The 15,285-nt window shown below is 59.4% G+C and overlaps 1 protein-coding gene across 3 annotated transcripts; it reads right to left on the bottom strand.

Moving 5' to 3' along the window:
• Window positions 1–365: 365 nt before the first annotated feature.
• Window positions 366–9,612, bottom strand: AKAP17A (A-kinase anchoring protein 17A). 3 transcript variants are annotated; one of them, XM_027095448.1, is made up of 6 exons: window positions 9,434–9,612; window positions 7,074–7,851; window positions 6,300–6,448; window positions 3,259–3,499; window positions 1,351–2,300; window positions 366–1,104 (listed from the first exon to the last, which is right to left on the bottom strand). In XM_027095448.1, the coding sequence occupies exons 2-6, from the start codon at window positions 7,833–7,835 to the stop codon at window positions 1,080–1,082; spliced, it is 2,127 nt and encodes a 708-aa protein (XP_026951249.1). In that variant the 5' UTR covers window positions 7,836–7,851; window positions 9,434–9,612; the 3' UTR covers window positions 366–1,079. The 3 variants fall into 3 exon arrangements, with proteins under 3 accessions (XP_026951249.1, XP_026951251.1, XP_026951252.1); XM_027095450.1 differs by having other exon boundaries at window positions 366–1,074; XM_027095451.1 differs by having other exon boundaries at window positions 366–2,300.
• Window positions 9,613–15,285: the final 5,673 nt, after the last annotated feature.

Below are 15,285 nucleotides of genomic sequence, written 5' to 3'. Positions count from 1 at the left end.
TAACACAGACAGACGGAGGGATCACTTGCAGCTCGGGGTCCCAGCAGGGGCACTGACACTTACCTGCTACCTCAACTCAAGGTGAGGAGAGAACCACTTTAAGTCTTTTTTTTTTTTTTTTTTAATGGCACTGTAGCTTTAAAAAGACTGCTTCTGTGACCTTGCTACACTTTTATGTTCCCGGTAAACACGAATGAGTCTCAGGACCCGTGTTCTCCTCCAGGGAGTTATTTTACAAAAGTCACAGCATGTGAAATGAATCTTTAGAAACCAGCGATTTCAGATATGCCAAATTACGCTCAGGTCAGTGAGGTAGCCCAAAGAACTTAAAAACGAGAACACACGTTAAGTATGGGAAACATTAGTTCATTGGAAAAGGATTTTATTTCACCATAAAAATGCAAACTGGAATAAACACCATCTCTCCTAAGGCGGACGATAACAGCTATTTTTAAGTATTTCTGAGCTTCACTCAGAGAAGCCAACGATTATAAAATTTAACATGTTTGCAGCATTAAATCTGAAACGCTCCAAGTAAAAATAATTTAGCAAAACGGTTTCTTAAAAAAACCACACAGGCTAACCTTGACTAGGAACCAAAACTAACTTTAATCAACCTTTTTTTTTTTTTTACGCTGAATTACTTGAATTTGTAGAAAAGTGAGCTTCTGGGACCCTCCGTACCACTTCCGCACCTGCCCACACCTAAAAAGACGGCACGTCTGAGTTTCCGCGTTGCAGAACGTACAGCTTCCCCGCCGATGACTTAAATGCACCAGAGCCATTTTCCTTTGGCATCCCACCCAAACTTTGTTCCCAGTCTGTTAAACTTACAAAAGAGGGAAGAAACCAAAAAACAAAAAAACACCCGCAGGGCGAGGCTTCCTCTTTTCCATGCCCCATGGGGCTGTGGCCGCCACACCGGACAGTCCATCCCCGTGACGCGACAGGCAGCTCCCGTGAAGTGAGTATGAGAGGCGTCTCCGAGCAGGTGCAGGGATTCGGCGCTGCCAGCCTGTGTGCCCAGGGTGGGGTGGTCTGCAATTCTCACGGCTGGCGGCCTACGTGTTCCTCCTGATTCAGAGAGGACTGCTGACGTTAAAGCTATTGGATCAACAGTTTTAAGGGAAACGAAAGCTCGTCACCGGGGACGATGCCTGTGAACTAGACCCACGGCCACGAGGGAGAGGAAGCTGGAGGCGGTGCGTTCCTCACCAGGGAGCTCCCTGGGTGTGCTGCGGGGGGTGGCGGGGTGGCGTGGGGGGCAGCGAGCAGCAGCAGGACGTGCGCCCCCCCTCCCCCCGTACTGGTCCTCCGGGACGGCTGCTGCCTGGGCCCTCCGTGCATTACCTGTTCCAGGTGCTGCGGTGCCGGCTGGGGGAGCCCGAGCGCGACCTCTCGCTGCGTCGGTGGCGGCTGCGCTTCCTGCCCGAGCTGCCCCTGCGGTCCCGGTCCCGGCTCCTCTCCCGCCGGCCATGCCGGTCTCTGCTGTGGGACCTCCGCGACCGCTCGTGCTCGTGCTCGTGCTCGCGCTCGGGGCTGGCGCTGCGCCGGCGGGGGCTCCCGTCCTGGTGCGAGCGCTTCCTGTGCGACCTTCGCTCCTTGGGCAGCCTCACGTCCTCCCGGCTGCCCGCCCGCCGCGGCCGGCTGCGCTCCCGCTTGGGCCCGTCATCGCTGCCCCGGTCCCCGCTGGCCCGGCCGCGGCCCCCGCTGGGCTCACGGTTGCACTTGTCTTGCTCGGAGCGCGCGTCCTTCCTGGGCGCGCTCTGCTCGCAGGCGGCAGGCGCGGCCTTGGGCTGCTGGTTGTTGTCGGGGATGCAGGCGAGGACGCCGGGGCACCTCTTCTCGGAAGGGCCGTCGTCGGGGGCGACACGGCGAGGATCCTGCCCCTCCTTGCTCGGGGCCTCGTCCGCGGCACCGCCGTTCATGTTCTGGGCGGGACCCGCGGCCGGCGGCCGGGGCTGGTCCTCGCGCTGGGCGCCGGGCGTGGGCGTGGGCGTGGGCGGGGCGGCGCCCGAGCAGCCGGCCGACACGGTGTGCAGGATGTCCAGCACCGGCTGCAGCAGGTGCGCGTGCGCGGCGCCCAGACCCGCAGGCGCGCGGGCGCCGTCCGCCTTCTTGCTGAGCAGGATGCTGAGCAGACGCTCGCGCAGCTCGCGCTCCCGGCGCTGCAGGCCCAGTGCGCGCTCCTTCTCCTCCTCCACTCGCCGCAGCTCCGCCTCCTGCAGCCGCCGGCGCTCCTCCTGCTGCTGCAGCCGCAGCGTCTCCTCCCGCTGCTCCTGCTGCCGCAGCTTCACGGCCTGCGGGACAGAGGGGGCCGCGCCTGAGCTGGGCTCTGAACCCGCACGGACGCTCCGCGGCGCGCGGCTCTGCAGACGCCGGCCTGGGGGACCCGGCGGGTGGGCGGGCGGGCGGGCGGCCGGCTGGAGCCCGGCCCGCCGCACCTGCCCGCGCCCGGGCGTCCTGCCCAGCCGGCGGAGGAAAGCCCTGGCAAAGCTCCTCGCCGCAGCCCCGGGGCGGGCCTTCTGCGCCTGCTGTCGGTGCGAAGGTCGCCGGCCACGGGGAACTGAGATTACGGCGCGGAGGCGCGGGGCCGGGCCTGCTCAGGGTCTTCAATATTCACCATGAAACAAGAACACGCTGCCACAGGTCTCAGCGCGCCCGCCACGCTCCTTCCCGCGGACTGATCACAACTGTAACCAGACAACAGGTTAGGGTCGCCCCGCGCCTGACTCCGCGGCCCGCCTGAGCACCAGGCGCGCCCAGCAAGGTCCGTCCACGCCCCCGGCCCGGCTCGCGGCAGTTACCGGCCTGGCCTCCAGGAGAAGCAGGTGCGGGAACCGGGAGGGCCGTCCGCACAGCGCAGCTGAGACCTGTCAGCTCTACAGCTGCGGACCGAGGAGGCGCGGCCCGGCTCCAGGCGCCTGGCTTCCCGGGGCCACGGCGAGGACCGCGCATCTTCCGGCCTCCGCCCCGACCCCCGGCAGGCCCCGGCCCAGGGCGGCTGACCTGACGGGGCCTGAGCAGCGCGGCCCCAGTGAGCCCCGGGGGTGGGCGGGCGGCCCTTGGCGGGCTCTGCCCACCCCCACTTCCCCCCCCCAACCCCCCCCCCCCCCCCCGTCAGGCCGGCCCTTGCGAGGCCTGGACGTGGGGAGGCCGACCCACAGCTCCGACCCGGGGACGCCAGAAGCGTCGTCCCGCGCAACGAGCCCCACCCGCGGGCCGGGCGCCGTGTCCCGCAGGCGCGGCAGGTGGTACCTTGGCGCGGCTCAGCAGCTCGGCGATGAGCCGGATGGACTGCAGGTTGCGCTGCGCCAGCAGCAGCTTGCGCTCCTCCAGCCGGATCTTCTCCTGCAGCTTCCGCTGCTCCTCCGCCTGCAGCCTCTCCAGCTTCCGCTGGCCGCGCCGCAGCTCGCGCTCCCGCTGCCTCTGCGCGCGCCTGCGCAGCTTCTCCTCCCGCCGCCTCTCGCGCTCCTGCTCCTCCAGCTCCTTCTGCTTCCTGCGCGAGCGAGACACGGGCTCCGTGAGGCCGCGGGCCGCATGCGCGAGGGCGCGCCATCCACAGAGCACCCGGGTGGCGGCCGCGGGGCTCGGCATCGCGGCGCTTCCTCCCCGGAGAAACCTCAGTCGCATCCGGGGACCCCGAGGAGCGCGGCGCTCAGGGGCTGCGACTTTCCGGCGTCATCCGCGGGAGAGTCTCGCTGAGTGCGACCCCAGCCCGGAATCGTGAAGAAAGGGATGGATGGCCAGGGAGGACGCAGCGGCCGCTGAGTTTTGAACAAGAGGCACCCGGATGGCGGAGGGGCGACGACGGACGGACGGGGAAAGCGCTGCGACGCAGAGCGACGAGGCCCCTCCGCTGGCCGCACGCACCCTGAACTTAGAGCCAGCGTGCTGCACCGTCCCCAGCCCCAGCGGCAGCGGAGACACCCGGCCCGGGCTTTCACACCCTGGGAACCCGCGGGCCCTGAGCGGGAGGGAATCGGCAACGTACACAGCCGCAGGAAGGTTCCGGAAGCAGCGAGCTAAGGGCAAGACCAAACACGAGAGACTGTACCGCATGGCCTTTCATAGGAAGTAGTGGAAACGACAAAGGCACGGGGACGCAAACCCGACCCGGTCTGCCTTGGGGTGTACCCTGATCAAGGGGTCCCGAGAGGACGCACTGCCTGGGGAAACCCTGCGAGATCACTGCGTACACACTCCCTGGAGACAGCGACTGTTCCATAAGCACCCCCGCACCACACCCGCCAGCCTAGACCCTAACAACATCCTTCCTCGTTCGGAAATGAGGATGCCACCGAAAGCAGGATGGCTCCAGACCCCCAGGGAAGGTCTGAAGACCAACGGATGTGTCCACCCGGCACACCCGCATCTCCTGCGAGCTTTTGTTCGCTGAGTTGCCGGTGGGGCCGGCACAGCAGAGAGGCGAGGTCGCTGCGGGAAGGACCAGACACAGAGGAGACCCCTGAGGCCAGAAGGCGGACTGTCTGCAGAAGAGCCGACATCACTCCCAGGGTGCCAGGCCCGGAGGAGGCGGCGGGAGGACCCAAGCTCATCCGGACGCAGAGGAGGGGGCGGGCTGGGCACCGAGGCCGAGCTAACGCGGGGAAGCAGGACAGCTCGAGGGTGCCGGCGTCCAGGAGGCCACACACACCTGAAGGCCTCCCGCAGCAGGTGTCCGTCAAGAGCTGCGGGTCCTAGCTGCCTCACGGGCCTCAAGTGCCCACAGCTCTCAACTGTGGAGCTCATGGCCCACGGCGTGCCACGACCAGGAACGCGACCGCTACTGGGCAGTTGCACTCTGTTCCTATGAACACCGAAGGACCCAGAGACGCGCGCCCGTGATGCGGCACAGACGCCGAGGCTCCGCCCCACAGCCCTGGCCACCACTGCTCACCCTGGGCGCCTCCCAGGCCCACCGCTCGTGCCAGGCCAGCCCTGCCACGCTCCGTGGCCACAGCCGAGGCGCCGCCCTGGGGCTGCGAGGCCGGGTCCTCACCAGGACGTGTCCTGCTCTGTGTCCTCGAGGGCCACTCTCAGTCCCGTTTCCCCACCCGCTTTTCCTGCCATAAGGTCAAGCAAATTGCCTTTAACGAGACCTCAGAGCTGCTTTAGGAAGGCCGTGGGGAACTTCTACACCCCCCAGCTCGGGGGCTTGTGGTCACGGCCCACCTCGAAGAGGGAGGACAAGGCCCGTTTGGGACAAGGGCGGGTGGGTGGTCCGCACGCCACTTGCGCTTCCCGGTTCTGCCTGAGGGGGCCGTGCTGACGCTGCGGCCCGGTTCACTGCACGATCCCAACCGTCCCCGCCAAGGGCCGCCTCCTGAGGGCAGCCACGCAGCGAGCACAGCCTACACTCCCCGGACGCCCGTTCCTCTCTCTGCACCCACGGCCTTACTCCGGGGCTCCTGGCCCCCGACCAACGGCCACACCCTCGTCTGCAGCCCAGGCATCCCCGCCTCCCCGCGGGAGCCACGTGGGGCTGAGCAGAGAACAGCGGCATGGTCTGGACGCACTACCCTGGAACTGGGTTCCGGTGCAGACAAAGGAACTGCTACCCGCCGAGATATCTCCGCATCTGTGTTAGTGCTGTCGGTGAAGAAGGGAAAACAAAACAGGAACCCGACAGCCAGGGCAAGAGATAAGTCAATTCAGGCAACAGATAAACAGACTGGTGAACAATGAACTGCCCAGATCACGCACACCTAAGACTGAACAACACTCTGCAAAACACACGACACCTTGACTGTAACACACACACACACACACACACTGTCTCTCACACACACACACACACACACACACACACGCGCGCGCGCGCGCGCGGGAAAGAAACACCAAGCGCACAGCAGCCGTGATGGACCAAGAAGAATCTTTCCTTGTTTTCTAAAATCCAGGTAGTATCGTTAGTCAGGTTGCTCTTATAACTCACAAAGCAAAAGATAAAAGGGGGAAAGGTCGTCCCCCGAGTTTGCCATAGACACGTGAACCTCAGTTACTTTACAGACCTAAATGAGGCGTTTTTGCAAAAACCTGCCAACGTCATCAGTTCTCTACTTCACTTAAAAGCAGCTTCAGCCTGAACGCAAAAACCTGCAAAACAGCCAAGACTCCGTGCCTGTGTCAGCAGGACCCGCGCATGGCACTCAGGGAGGCTCGGAGGGGGAAGGCCCGTCCAGGGCACTGGGCAGGGCCACGCGGGTAGGGGACTTGGCCCCGCCGCCGCCCGCACATGCGCACACGGGTGCGCGCACGGGGCCCAGGCGGGAGCCCCGAGCGGCCCGGGCCGCACGCACCTCTCCTCGGCCCTCTGCCTCTCCTCCGCCTCCTTCTCCCGGCGCTTCTGCTCCTCCCGCTGCTGCTCCAGCTCCTGAAGCTTCTGCCGCTCGAGCTGCCGTTTCCTGATGGAGGCGTCGCTCAAGTGTTTGGTCGAATCGAAAGAAACCTTCAGAGGGAGAACGGGGCAGGTTGGGGCGGGTCGGGCGACCGGAGAGCCTCCCTGAGGGCGACAGCCCCGCCCGCGCGAGGCCGGCTCCCCCAGACTCAGCGCAGGGAAGGGGCTCCGTGGACGCCCTCCCCTGCGTGGCCACGGGCCCCGAGCCTCACGGTCAGCGCTCAGGACCCCACTTCTCCCGAGAGGGGAAGGGGACCACGAACCACAGGGACAGCGCCGGGAGCACGAGCGTACCCGGAGGCCCGACGCCCTGCCCCGGTACCGGCGGGAAACGCGCCCCTCTCCCCTCCTGCCACAGGGCCCCGGGGCCCCGAGGCCGGCTGCCGCGCCTCCCCCGCCCAGGCGGCACGGGGCACAGTGCGCGGCCGTAAAAGAACCGTCGCCTCGTTTCAAGGGACGTTTGGGGGCCCGGCTGGAGCTCCTCCCAGGGCCACCGTCACCCTGGCAGCCACGGGAGGACGTTCGGCTCCCTCGCGCGCCCTGAAGACGCAGGCTCTGTGAGAGAAGCACGGGGCCGCCTGCTCCCCTGCCCGCGGCTGCCGTCCTGCAGGGCGCGGCCTGCCGCGGGGACCTTCTCCACGGGGCCCTGCCCGCGCTGCAGGGGCCCCTCCCTCACCTTGATGTTGCAGGCCACGGCCTTGCCGTCCTCGCCCTTGTACATGAGCTTCATGCCGCGCAGGGCGCTCATGGCCTGGATGAAGCCCGCGTACTCGCGGTACTGCACGTAGGCCTCGAAGTTCAGGTGGCCCCCGAAGCTGAAGGTGTGGAAGTTGCGGCCCGTCATCTCCTCGCGGTAGGGGTCCAGCATGGGGATGTCCACGTTGCGGATCTCCCCGAAGCGCTCAAACACCCGGACCAGCACCTCCTCGCTGGGCTTCTCGGAGCCCGACTCCTTCAGGGCGAACCACTTGCAGGGCAGCCCCTCCAGGTGGATGGTGTCGGGCCGCTCGCCCGGCAGCGTCTCGTTCATGTCCTTGGCGTCCCGGAAGAAGGAGTCCCAGTCGTGGCGGGTGGGGAAGTCGATCTTGAACTCGGCGGCGCGCACCTTGAGGATGTCGGAGAAGCCGCTGAGCTTGATGGTCTTGCCGTCCAGGCAGGCCAGGAAGGCCCTGACCAGGCTCTTGTTCTCCACCTCGCCCTCGAAGCGGATAAAGTCCATGGTGCTCTTGGAGATGCGCAGCGCGGAGAACTGGTGGTCGCGCACCATGCCCTTCAGGCGCTCCATCACCTCCCAGTTGGAGATGGACTTGCCCGGCTGCTTCAGCTGCGGGAGCGCCACGCTGATGGTCATCTTCGTGATGGGCTTCAGGTACAGGCCGTAGGGAGGGCACAGCTCCACCGCCTCGGACGTGTCGTGCACGATGGTAGCCGCAGCCATAGCCGGGACCTCGGGCCTGAAAAACACGCGTGCGCGACGGGTCAGGGCCGGGCACCGGGCCGAGGTGTCCCAGGCTGGCCGGTGCCGCGGGCCCGGAGCAGGGAGGCAAGCCTGCTCGCTCTCTGTACGTCAGGCACACGGGCCTCTACAGAGGGAAAGGCCCTCGGCCCGAGACGTTGGTGCTTTTAATGAGATTACACTAAAGCAGGGGAGAAAACGGGCCGACAAAACGTTTAGGCACAGCTGGCAGCCCGACTCCTCCAGCAGCGCTGACCTGCCCCCAGTACCCAGAGGCAGCTCTCCCGGGGCCAGGGCAGTGGGAGCCCAGCTCGGCGGGGTCGGGACGGGGCAGGCCGGCTCCACCCGCCACCTCCACCAGAGGGTGCACACACCTCACGGGGGAGGGAAGGGACGGCCCAGGACAGGCATCTGGGAGGGTCTGTGGAGGAGGTGGCCCTGTGTTTCCACGGAAGAAACAGGAAAGAAGTTTCAGGCTGGAAAAAACAGCCAAGGGCCATCGACTTCAACTTCCCCACTGTGGGCAGAGGCACCCTCTCTGTTCCCAGATAAAGCATAAAAAGTGACCTTTCGGAAACCGGGGGAGGGGAGGGAGCCCCTCCTACCCTCCTCCCCCAGCTCTTCCCACCTGCTGGGAGACGTGCCTGCTTCCAGAAAGCCTGACCCACGGACACCAAGCCCTACAGGTGGCGGCCTCAGCCGGTCTGCCCGCCCACCCGCTAGCTCTCGGAGCTCCCGCCCCAGATCCAGGAGGAACCCCAGGGGTGCGGGCGTCCCAGCTGGAGGAAAGCCACGTGGCAGGGTCAGGGGCACTGCAGAGGAGCTCTGGCCTGGTTTGAGACCTGTGACTCCCCGCTCCACAGGACCCCAAAGGCCGCAGGGAGGGCCCGAACCAGAGCCCCGGACACCCTACCCCCTCCCCCGCCTGCCTGCCGGGAGCCCTGGTACTCCCAGCTTCCCTGTTGCTTGGCTTCTCCTGCATCCTGGGCGCGACCCCCAGCCCCTTCGCTGCCCGGATACCCCCAGCTAACCCTACGCGGTGCCCAGTACCTCCAGCCCCTCTAACTGTCCCCCCCGCCCCTCAGTTCCCGCCTTCCCTGTCCCGGGCCGCTGCCTGTAACCCCCGCCAACCCCATTAACCTCTGAACCCCCAGCTCCCGGCCCCGCCTCCTTCCCTCTCTGTCACCGGCCCTGCCCTCACCCCCCGCACCGCCCCCCCCGGTACCAGTGGCCTCCTGGGAACCCCCGTCTCCCCGGACGCCTTTGGCTCTTCTCCCAGCCCCCAGTGTCCTCGGCCCCAAGATCCCCGCAGACCTCGGCTCCTGCTACCTCGTCACCCCAGGTCCCCCTCCCCCGGCTCCTCACAGACCTAGGCCCTCGATTCCCAGACTCCAGGTCCCCAGGCCTACGACCCCCGCCCCCAGGCCGCCCGCAGACTCCCGACCTCTGGGTCCTCCGCCCCTGGGTCCCTGTTCCCGAGAGCCCCGCAGACCCCGGCCCTCTGATACCACGGCCACTGGGTCCCCGCTCCCAGACCCCCGCCCGGCTCGCGGGCGGAGGCGGCTGCGGGCGGCGCTCACCGGAGCGGGGTTCCGCCTGCGTCCCAGGCCGCCGCCGCCCTGGCCCCAGCTCTCCGCGGGCCCCCGACGACCCTGGCAGGCGCGGCCTCCCCGCCCAGCGTCGCGACCGTCCACCGGAGGCAACCCCAACGCGACCCGCCGCCGCCGCCGCCGCCGCCGCCCGCCCCTGTGACGCATATCCGCTTCCGGCGCCGGGGCCCGCGGAAGCGGCCGCGCGGCGGCTCCCTGTTTCTCCTCCAGGCCCTGGTCCCGCCCTCAGAGGCGGGACTTCCGGAGACGACGGGGTGGTGCAGGCCGGGGCCTCCCCTCCCCCCCCCGGGCTTTGCACTGCTCATGCGCGAGCCCACCCCGCCCCCAGGCCGCTACCTGTGTTCAGGTCCAGGCGGAGGCCACACTTGGGGCAGGAGTGTGAAGCCACCTGCCTTAGGACCGGGACCAGGTGTTCGGGCCTAAATTTCTATTATAATTATGCATCGCACATAATATGTAATATAATTTCGTTATAAACTATTACCTAATTACATATTGATTATTTTATTTACTATAGGAATTGATTCATTGCATAACGTTATTATATTATAAGGTAATTACATCTACATATGTAATACAATGTTAGTGTAAACATATAGTATTTTTACATTTTGAATGTTTTACATTTTAACATTTATTTTTCTATAATATTTATTTTTAATATCTGAAAATGACACAAATTACATATCGATTATTTTTACTTACTTGACATATACTTTATGTATTTTATCATTTTAAGGTGAAGCCTAATAATATCTAAAATTTAAATGTAAATAAGTAATAATATGCTTTAGGCGTTATATGCAACGTATTTCATATGTAATGAACTTTTGCATAACTACATGTTACATATATTTTATGCATAATAATATACATATAATTTTATGATATAAATTAACAAATGACAATTTATTAAGCTCCCACTTTGTGCCAGGCGCTGCACAAGGCATGTGATTCTGATGCCCCAAATATGTCACAAGTCCCCACATTGAAAATCCAGGATTGGGGGCTTCCCTGATGGTGCAGTGGTTAAGAATCCGCCTGCCTAATGCAAGGGAAACGGGTTCGAGTCCTGGCCTGGGAAGATCCCACATGCGGCAGAGCAACTAAGCCCGTGCGCCACAGCTACTGAGCCTGCGCTCTAGAGCCCATGAGCCGCAATTACTGAGCCCGCGTGCTACAACTACTGAAGTCCACACGCCTAGAGCCAGTGCACAGCAACGAAGACCCAACACAGCCAAAAATAAAAATAAATAAGTTTATTAAAAAATAAACAACCCAGGGTCAGAGAACAAGAGCACAGACCCTCTGTTTTTCAACACGGAAAGTGCCAAAGCATTTGCTTCAGAAGGGGCGAGAGTGGGTAACTCCACCCTATGTCAGGTGGAGTTTTGAAAAGAGGCTCCTGGGTATTTGCTGGGTGTCTGCTATGGGTGAGATATGTAGTCGAATTAAATGCTACCCATATAGTCAAATATAATCATGACATCCACCTGACAAGGAGGAAACGGAGGCTCCAGGGTCCCCCAGGTAGGGGGGTCCCTCTTTGAACACAGGCAGGCTTCTCATTGGGGTATGTATCTTTTCTGCTTTCTTTTGTCTTCTTCTTCTGGAGAACGTAAAGGTGTTTGGTGTTCCCTTGAAAGCCGTTCTCCCAAAGGCTGCTTGCATGTGGATGGCTTGCTTATTTCCCTGGAGAACAGTTAAATTTGGAAACTGCTTTTCCGCTGTGTTCTACCAAGCAATTTGCAAAGTGAATTAAGAAATGAGGTATTCACTTCTTCGGGAGCGGCAAGACTAAGAGATGATTGTAATAATTTGGGAAATGTTCAAGGAAAATCCTTTTACAGTTTTGAGCAAAATGTTCCTCCAGGGGATGTACCCCAGAAACAGAAAAACAAAGTTCCCAATTACCTGTAGCCCGAATCCTTTGTCCTGGCGTGATATATGCGTGGGTATATAAATCCCTCTCGTTGGGCATGACGGGGACCTGGGAATAGGATGAGATATCGCTCCCAGGATTATATGGCAATGGTGAAGGAATTCTGTGGTTGTAATTTAAGTCTATAATCCACTGATTCAAGCTAATGGAAGGAGAGATTATTCTGGATGGGCCTGACCTAATCAGGTGTCGGAGTCAGGGCTAAGACGTCGGAGAGCTTTGAAACAGCAGAGGAACTGCCTGGTTGCCTCGAGGGAGCAAACTTCCTGGTGGAAAAATACCACTTGGCAGGGATTGGCAGGTGGCTTCTGGGAGATGACGGTCTTAATGCCCCAACACAAGAAACTGAAATTCTTCCAACAAGCACTGAGCTTTGAAGAGAGCCCCAAGCCCCCAGTGAGACCCCTAGCCCCGGCTGACACCTTGATTTCAGCCCGGTGAACCCTTGAGCAGAGGACGCCATTAGCCCGCGCCTGGACGCCTGACTTAGGGAAACTGGGAGATGGTAAACATGTGTTGTTTACAGCCTCTACGTTTGGAGCCCTTTGTTACCCAGCCATATATGACTACTACATCTGGAATCAACATATGGATCCTCAGCCCTCCTTAATCACAGAAAAACATGCCTCTTTACCCCACGCAGAAAATGACCTCCTCTCGTGCTTAAATAAGCAGTGATTTTCTTATCATCACTCGATTCAGTTTTTAGGACTGCTGTAACACATTACCCCAGACAGCACAGAAACGTACCCCCTTCAGACCAGAAGCCTGAAATCAAGGTGTGGGCTGGGTGGGTTCCTTCTGAGGGCTCCAAGGAAAGATCTGTCCCAGGTCTGTCTCCTGGCTTTGGGTGGTTTGCTGGCAATCTCCAGTGTCCCTTGGGCTGTGGCAGCCTCACTGCCATCTCTGCCTCTATCCTCAAAGGATCGTCCTCCCTCTGTGTGTGTGTCTCCGTCTTTTTCTCATAAGGGCCTCGTACACATTAGATTAGACCCACCCTCCTCCGCTGTGCCCTCATCTTCATGTAACTAATTACAGCTAATGCAGAGGTACTCAGGTTCATGCTGGATGTAGGCATTCAATGAGGTACTGCGAGAATTGAGAACAGTAAGCTGGACACCTGTTTCTGAACCCAGAGCTACTCCAATTCTGGCTTCCATCTAGATTCAGATACTTCCCTCCAGGTTAGACACCTTCCCCCCTCTGTATCAGCATTCCTTTCACTTTGAGCCATATCGAGGGACCCTGTTAACCCATTCCTTCGAGAAAAGTGCCTGGTGTTAGTATGAACATCTATAAATGTATGTATATATGTATGCATAAATCTATCTATCTGTTCATCCATCCATCCACCCACCCATCCATCCATTCATCTACCCATCTATCCATCCATCCATTGACCCATCCAGCCACTCATCCAACAACCCATCCATCCATCCATCCATCCATCCACCTATCCATCTGTGTGTCCATTCACCCTCCACCCATCCACCCATGCGTCTGTCCATCACCCATCCATCCATGTACCCACCCACCCATCCATCCATTCATCTACGCATCTATCCATCCATCCATTGACCTATCTGTCCTTTCATCCAACAATCCATCCATCCATCCATCCATACAACCATTTGTCTGGCTATCCATCCATTCAACCTCCTGTGTGTCCATTCATCTGTCCATTCATCCTCTACACTCCATCTGTCTGTCTCTTCATCCATCCATCCATCCATTCATCCATCTATCCACTCATCCGTTGGTCTACCCACCCACCCACTCATCAGCCTATCTGTCCACTCACCCATCCATTCACCCATCCTTCCATCCACCCGCTCACCCACCTGTCCATCTGCCCATCGATCCACCTACCCATCCAGCCATCCCTCTCTCCATCCACGTCACAGATCCATGCCTCTCAAGACTTTATTCAAAACAACCCCTTTCCACCAGGTGGCGCACCCACCTCCTTAATGAACACTGGCAAGAGCTCCACCATATTAATCCTCTGGTTTGGATGTGAAGCCAAGGTCTGAGGGGTCATCCATCCTCAGCAAAGTATCAGTCCAGTCATTTCCCATGAACATTCCCCTATTTACGGAGTCCACCTTCTGCCACTCAGTCTCCTATTAGATCATTTCTTATTTATTCCAGAACTTTCTACGCAATGTATCATGCCGTAAGCAGCACAATAGAAAGAAAAAGGCACCCCACAATTGAAGACTCTGCAGAAATGCACTCTCACCTCTGCTGGTGCTGGCGGTACAAATTAGCCTGATGTTCAAAAGTAAATTCCACAAAATCCCTCAAGTACCATGTTTAAAGTGCTCACATTCTCTGAGTCTCCAGCCTTAGTGTTGGTAATTCAGACTATAGAATTATTCCCCACAGATATACATAAGCATATGTGTAAGTTCTGCATGCGTGCGCGTGTGGCCACACACACATATAGTATGCGTACATAATGTACATATGTGTGTATATACATATATATGTGTGTGTGTGTATATATATGTAGTCCCTGTAGGTATAAAAGGTATTAATTGCATATGTGCAATTAATACTTCTGGCTGCGTTAGAAGACCTGACATTGGAAACAGCCCTAATGCACACACACAGGACGCTGGGTAAGCCGTGACAGCAACCTCTATGCTGAGTCAGGCACAGATATACTCACCCACTCACTCTCTGAGTGTTACATGAAGACCTCATGCTGCAGATGTGTTACACGCCCCTGCTGTTGTGATGATACGGTGGTACTCAACGGTGACGTCAGACTGTCACCCAGTAGTAGTTTGGGGTGAGTGACTGCATCACTGTCGAAGATGGAGAAAGGGGATTAGGTTGGGATAAAGGACTCAGGGATTGATCAAGGGTGTCTGGTTGGGTTACAAGGGTCAGGGGTGGTGGGATAAGAATGACTCTGAGGTCCCAGGCTCTGGCCACCGGGTGAGGTCAATGACATGCACTGAGGGGAAACCAACAGAAGAAGGTGCAGTTTGGAAGAGGAAGGAGGCAGGTGGGTCCAGGAGGGTTGACTTAGCTTGGAGGTGCCTGCAGCCTTAAGGGAGCTGTCCTGTAAACTCAGGAGCCCCGGGTGAGTCTAGAGCAGGAAAAACCATGATGTTGGAGGTGCATCCCCGGTACAGGAGAAGATACTGGGCACAATTCAACCATCCACCCCCCAATTCATCCATCCATCCATCCATCCATCCATCATCCATCCATCCGTCATCCATCCATCAGCCATCCATCATCCATCCAGCCACCCATCCATCCATCCATCCATCCATCCACCCATCCATCCATCCGTCATCCGTCCATCACCCATCCATCACCCATCCATCATCCAGCCAGCCAGCAAGCCAGCCACCCATCCATGCATGCACGCATCAATGTGTGACAATATGCACAGAATATTGTCCACTAGGGAAACTCACCTGAGCCTCAGCATCCGGTACTATTGGTACTCAACCACGTGGCTGTCCTTTAGTCTCCAGCCCCCTCCAGACGTTCAGGATACTAATGTTTGTAGTCTCCATCTTCTCCTGGAGTTTGGAACTTATATGGCATATCCCAAAGTCCCCATCATAAATCGCATCGTTAAAGGGTCCAGCAGCCAACGTCCCCAAGCAGACAAAGACACGCCTATGAAGCAGGACACTGCAGGGGCCTGGAGGTCACCCCTCGGGAGTAGAGGGCAAAGACAGGCCTGTCTCCGGGTCAGGTTAAGTCTTCACCACGCACAAGCAAAGCACAGGAGTGCTACAATTTATGGCAGTGCTTTGAAGGAAGATGAGAAAGGGTGACATAAAGCCTGGGGAAGGCGAGGGTGGGGTCCCCTCATGAGAACAGGGCGAGAGCTTTAAGGGCAGTACAGCAG

The sequence above is a fragment of the Aethalodelphis obliquidens genome, unplaced genomic scaffold (genome assembly GCF_003676395.1).
Source record: "Aethalodelphis obliquidens isolate GAN/ISIS:26980383/991018 unplaced genomic scaffold, ASM367639v1 scaffold91, whole genome shotgun sequence".
NCBI classification, from domain to species: Eukaryota; Metazoa; Chordata; class Mammalia; order Artiodactyla; family Delphinidae; genus Aethalodelphis; species Aethalodelphis obliquidens.
The sequence above is the reverse complement of the archived record's forward strand: the minus strand, read 5'-3'. Positions and strand labels throughout refer to the sequence as shown.

Excerpts from the sequence above, each read along its gene's own strand:
- AKAP17A (XM_027095448.1), bottom strand. The coding sequence starts at position 7,835 with ATGGCTGCGGCTACCATCGTGCACGACACGTCCGAGGCGGTGGAGCTG. Across the intron at positions 3,500-6,299 it reads AGGCAGAGGGCCGAGGAGAG|GAAGCAGAAGGAGCTGGAGG; the intron begins GTGCGTGCGGCC and ends TCGCTCGCGCAG. Across the intron at positions 1,105-1,350 it reads CACCGCAGCACCTGGAACAG|CTTTAACGTCAGCAGTCCTC; the intron begins GTAATGCACGGA and ends TTGATCCAATAG.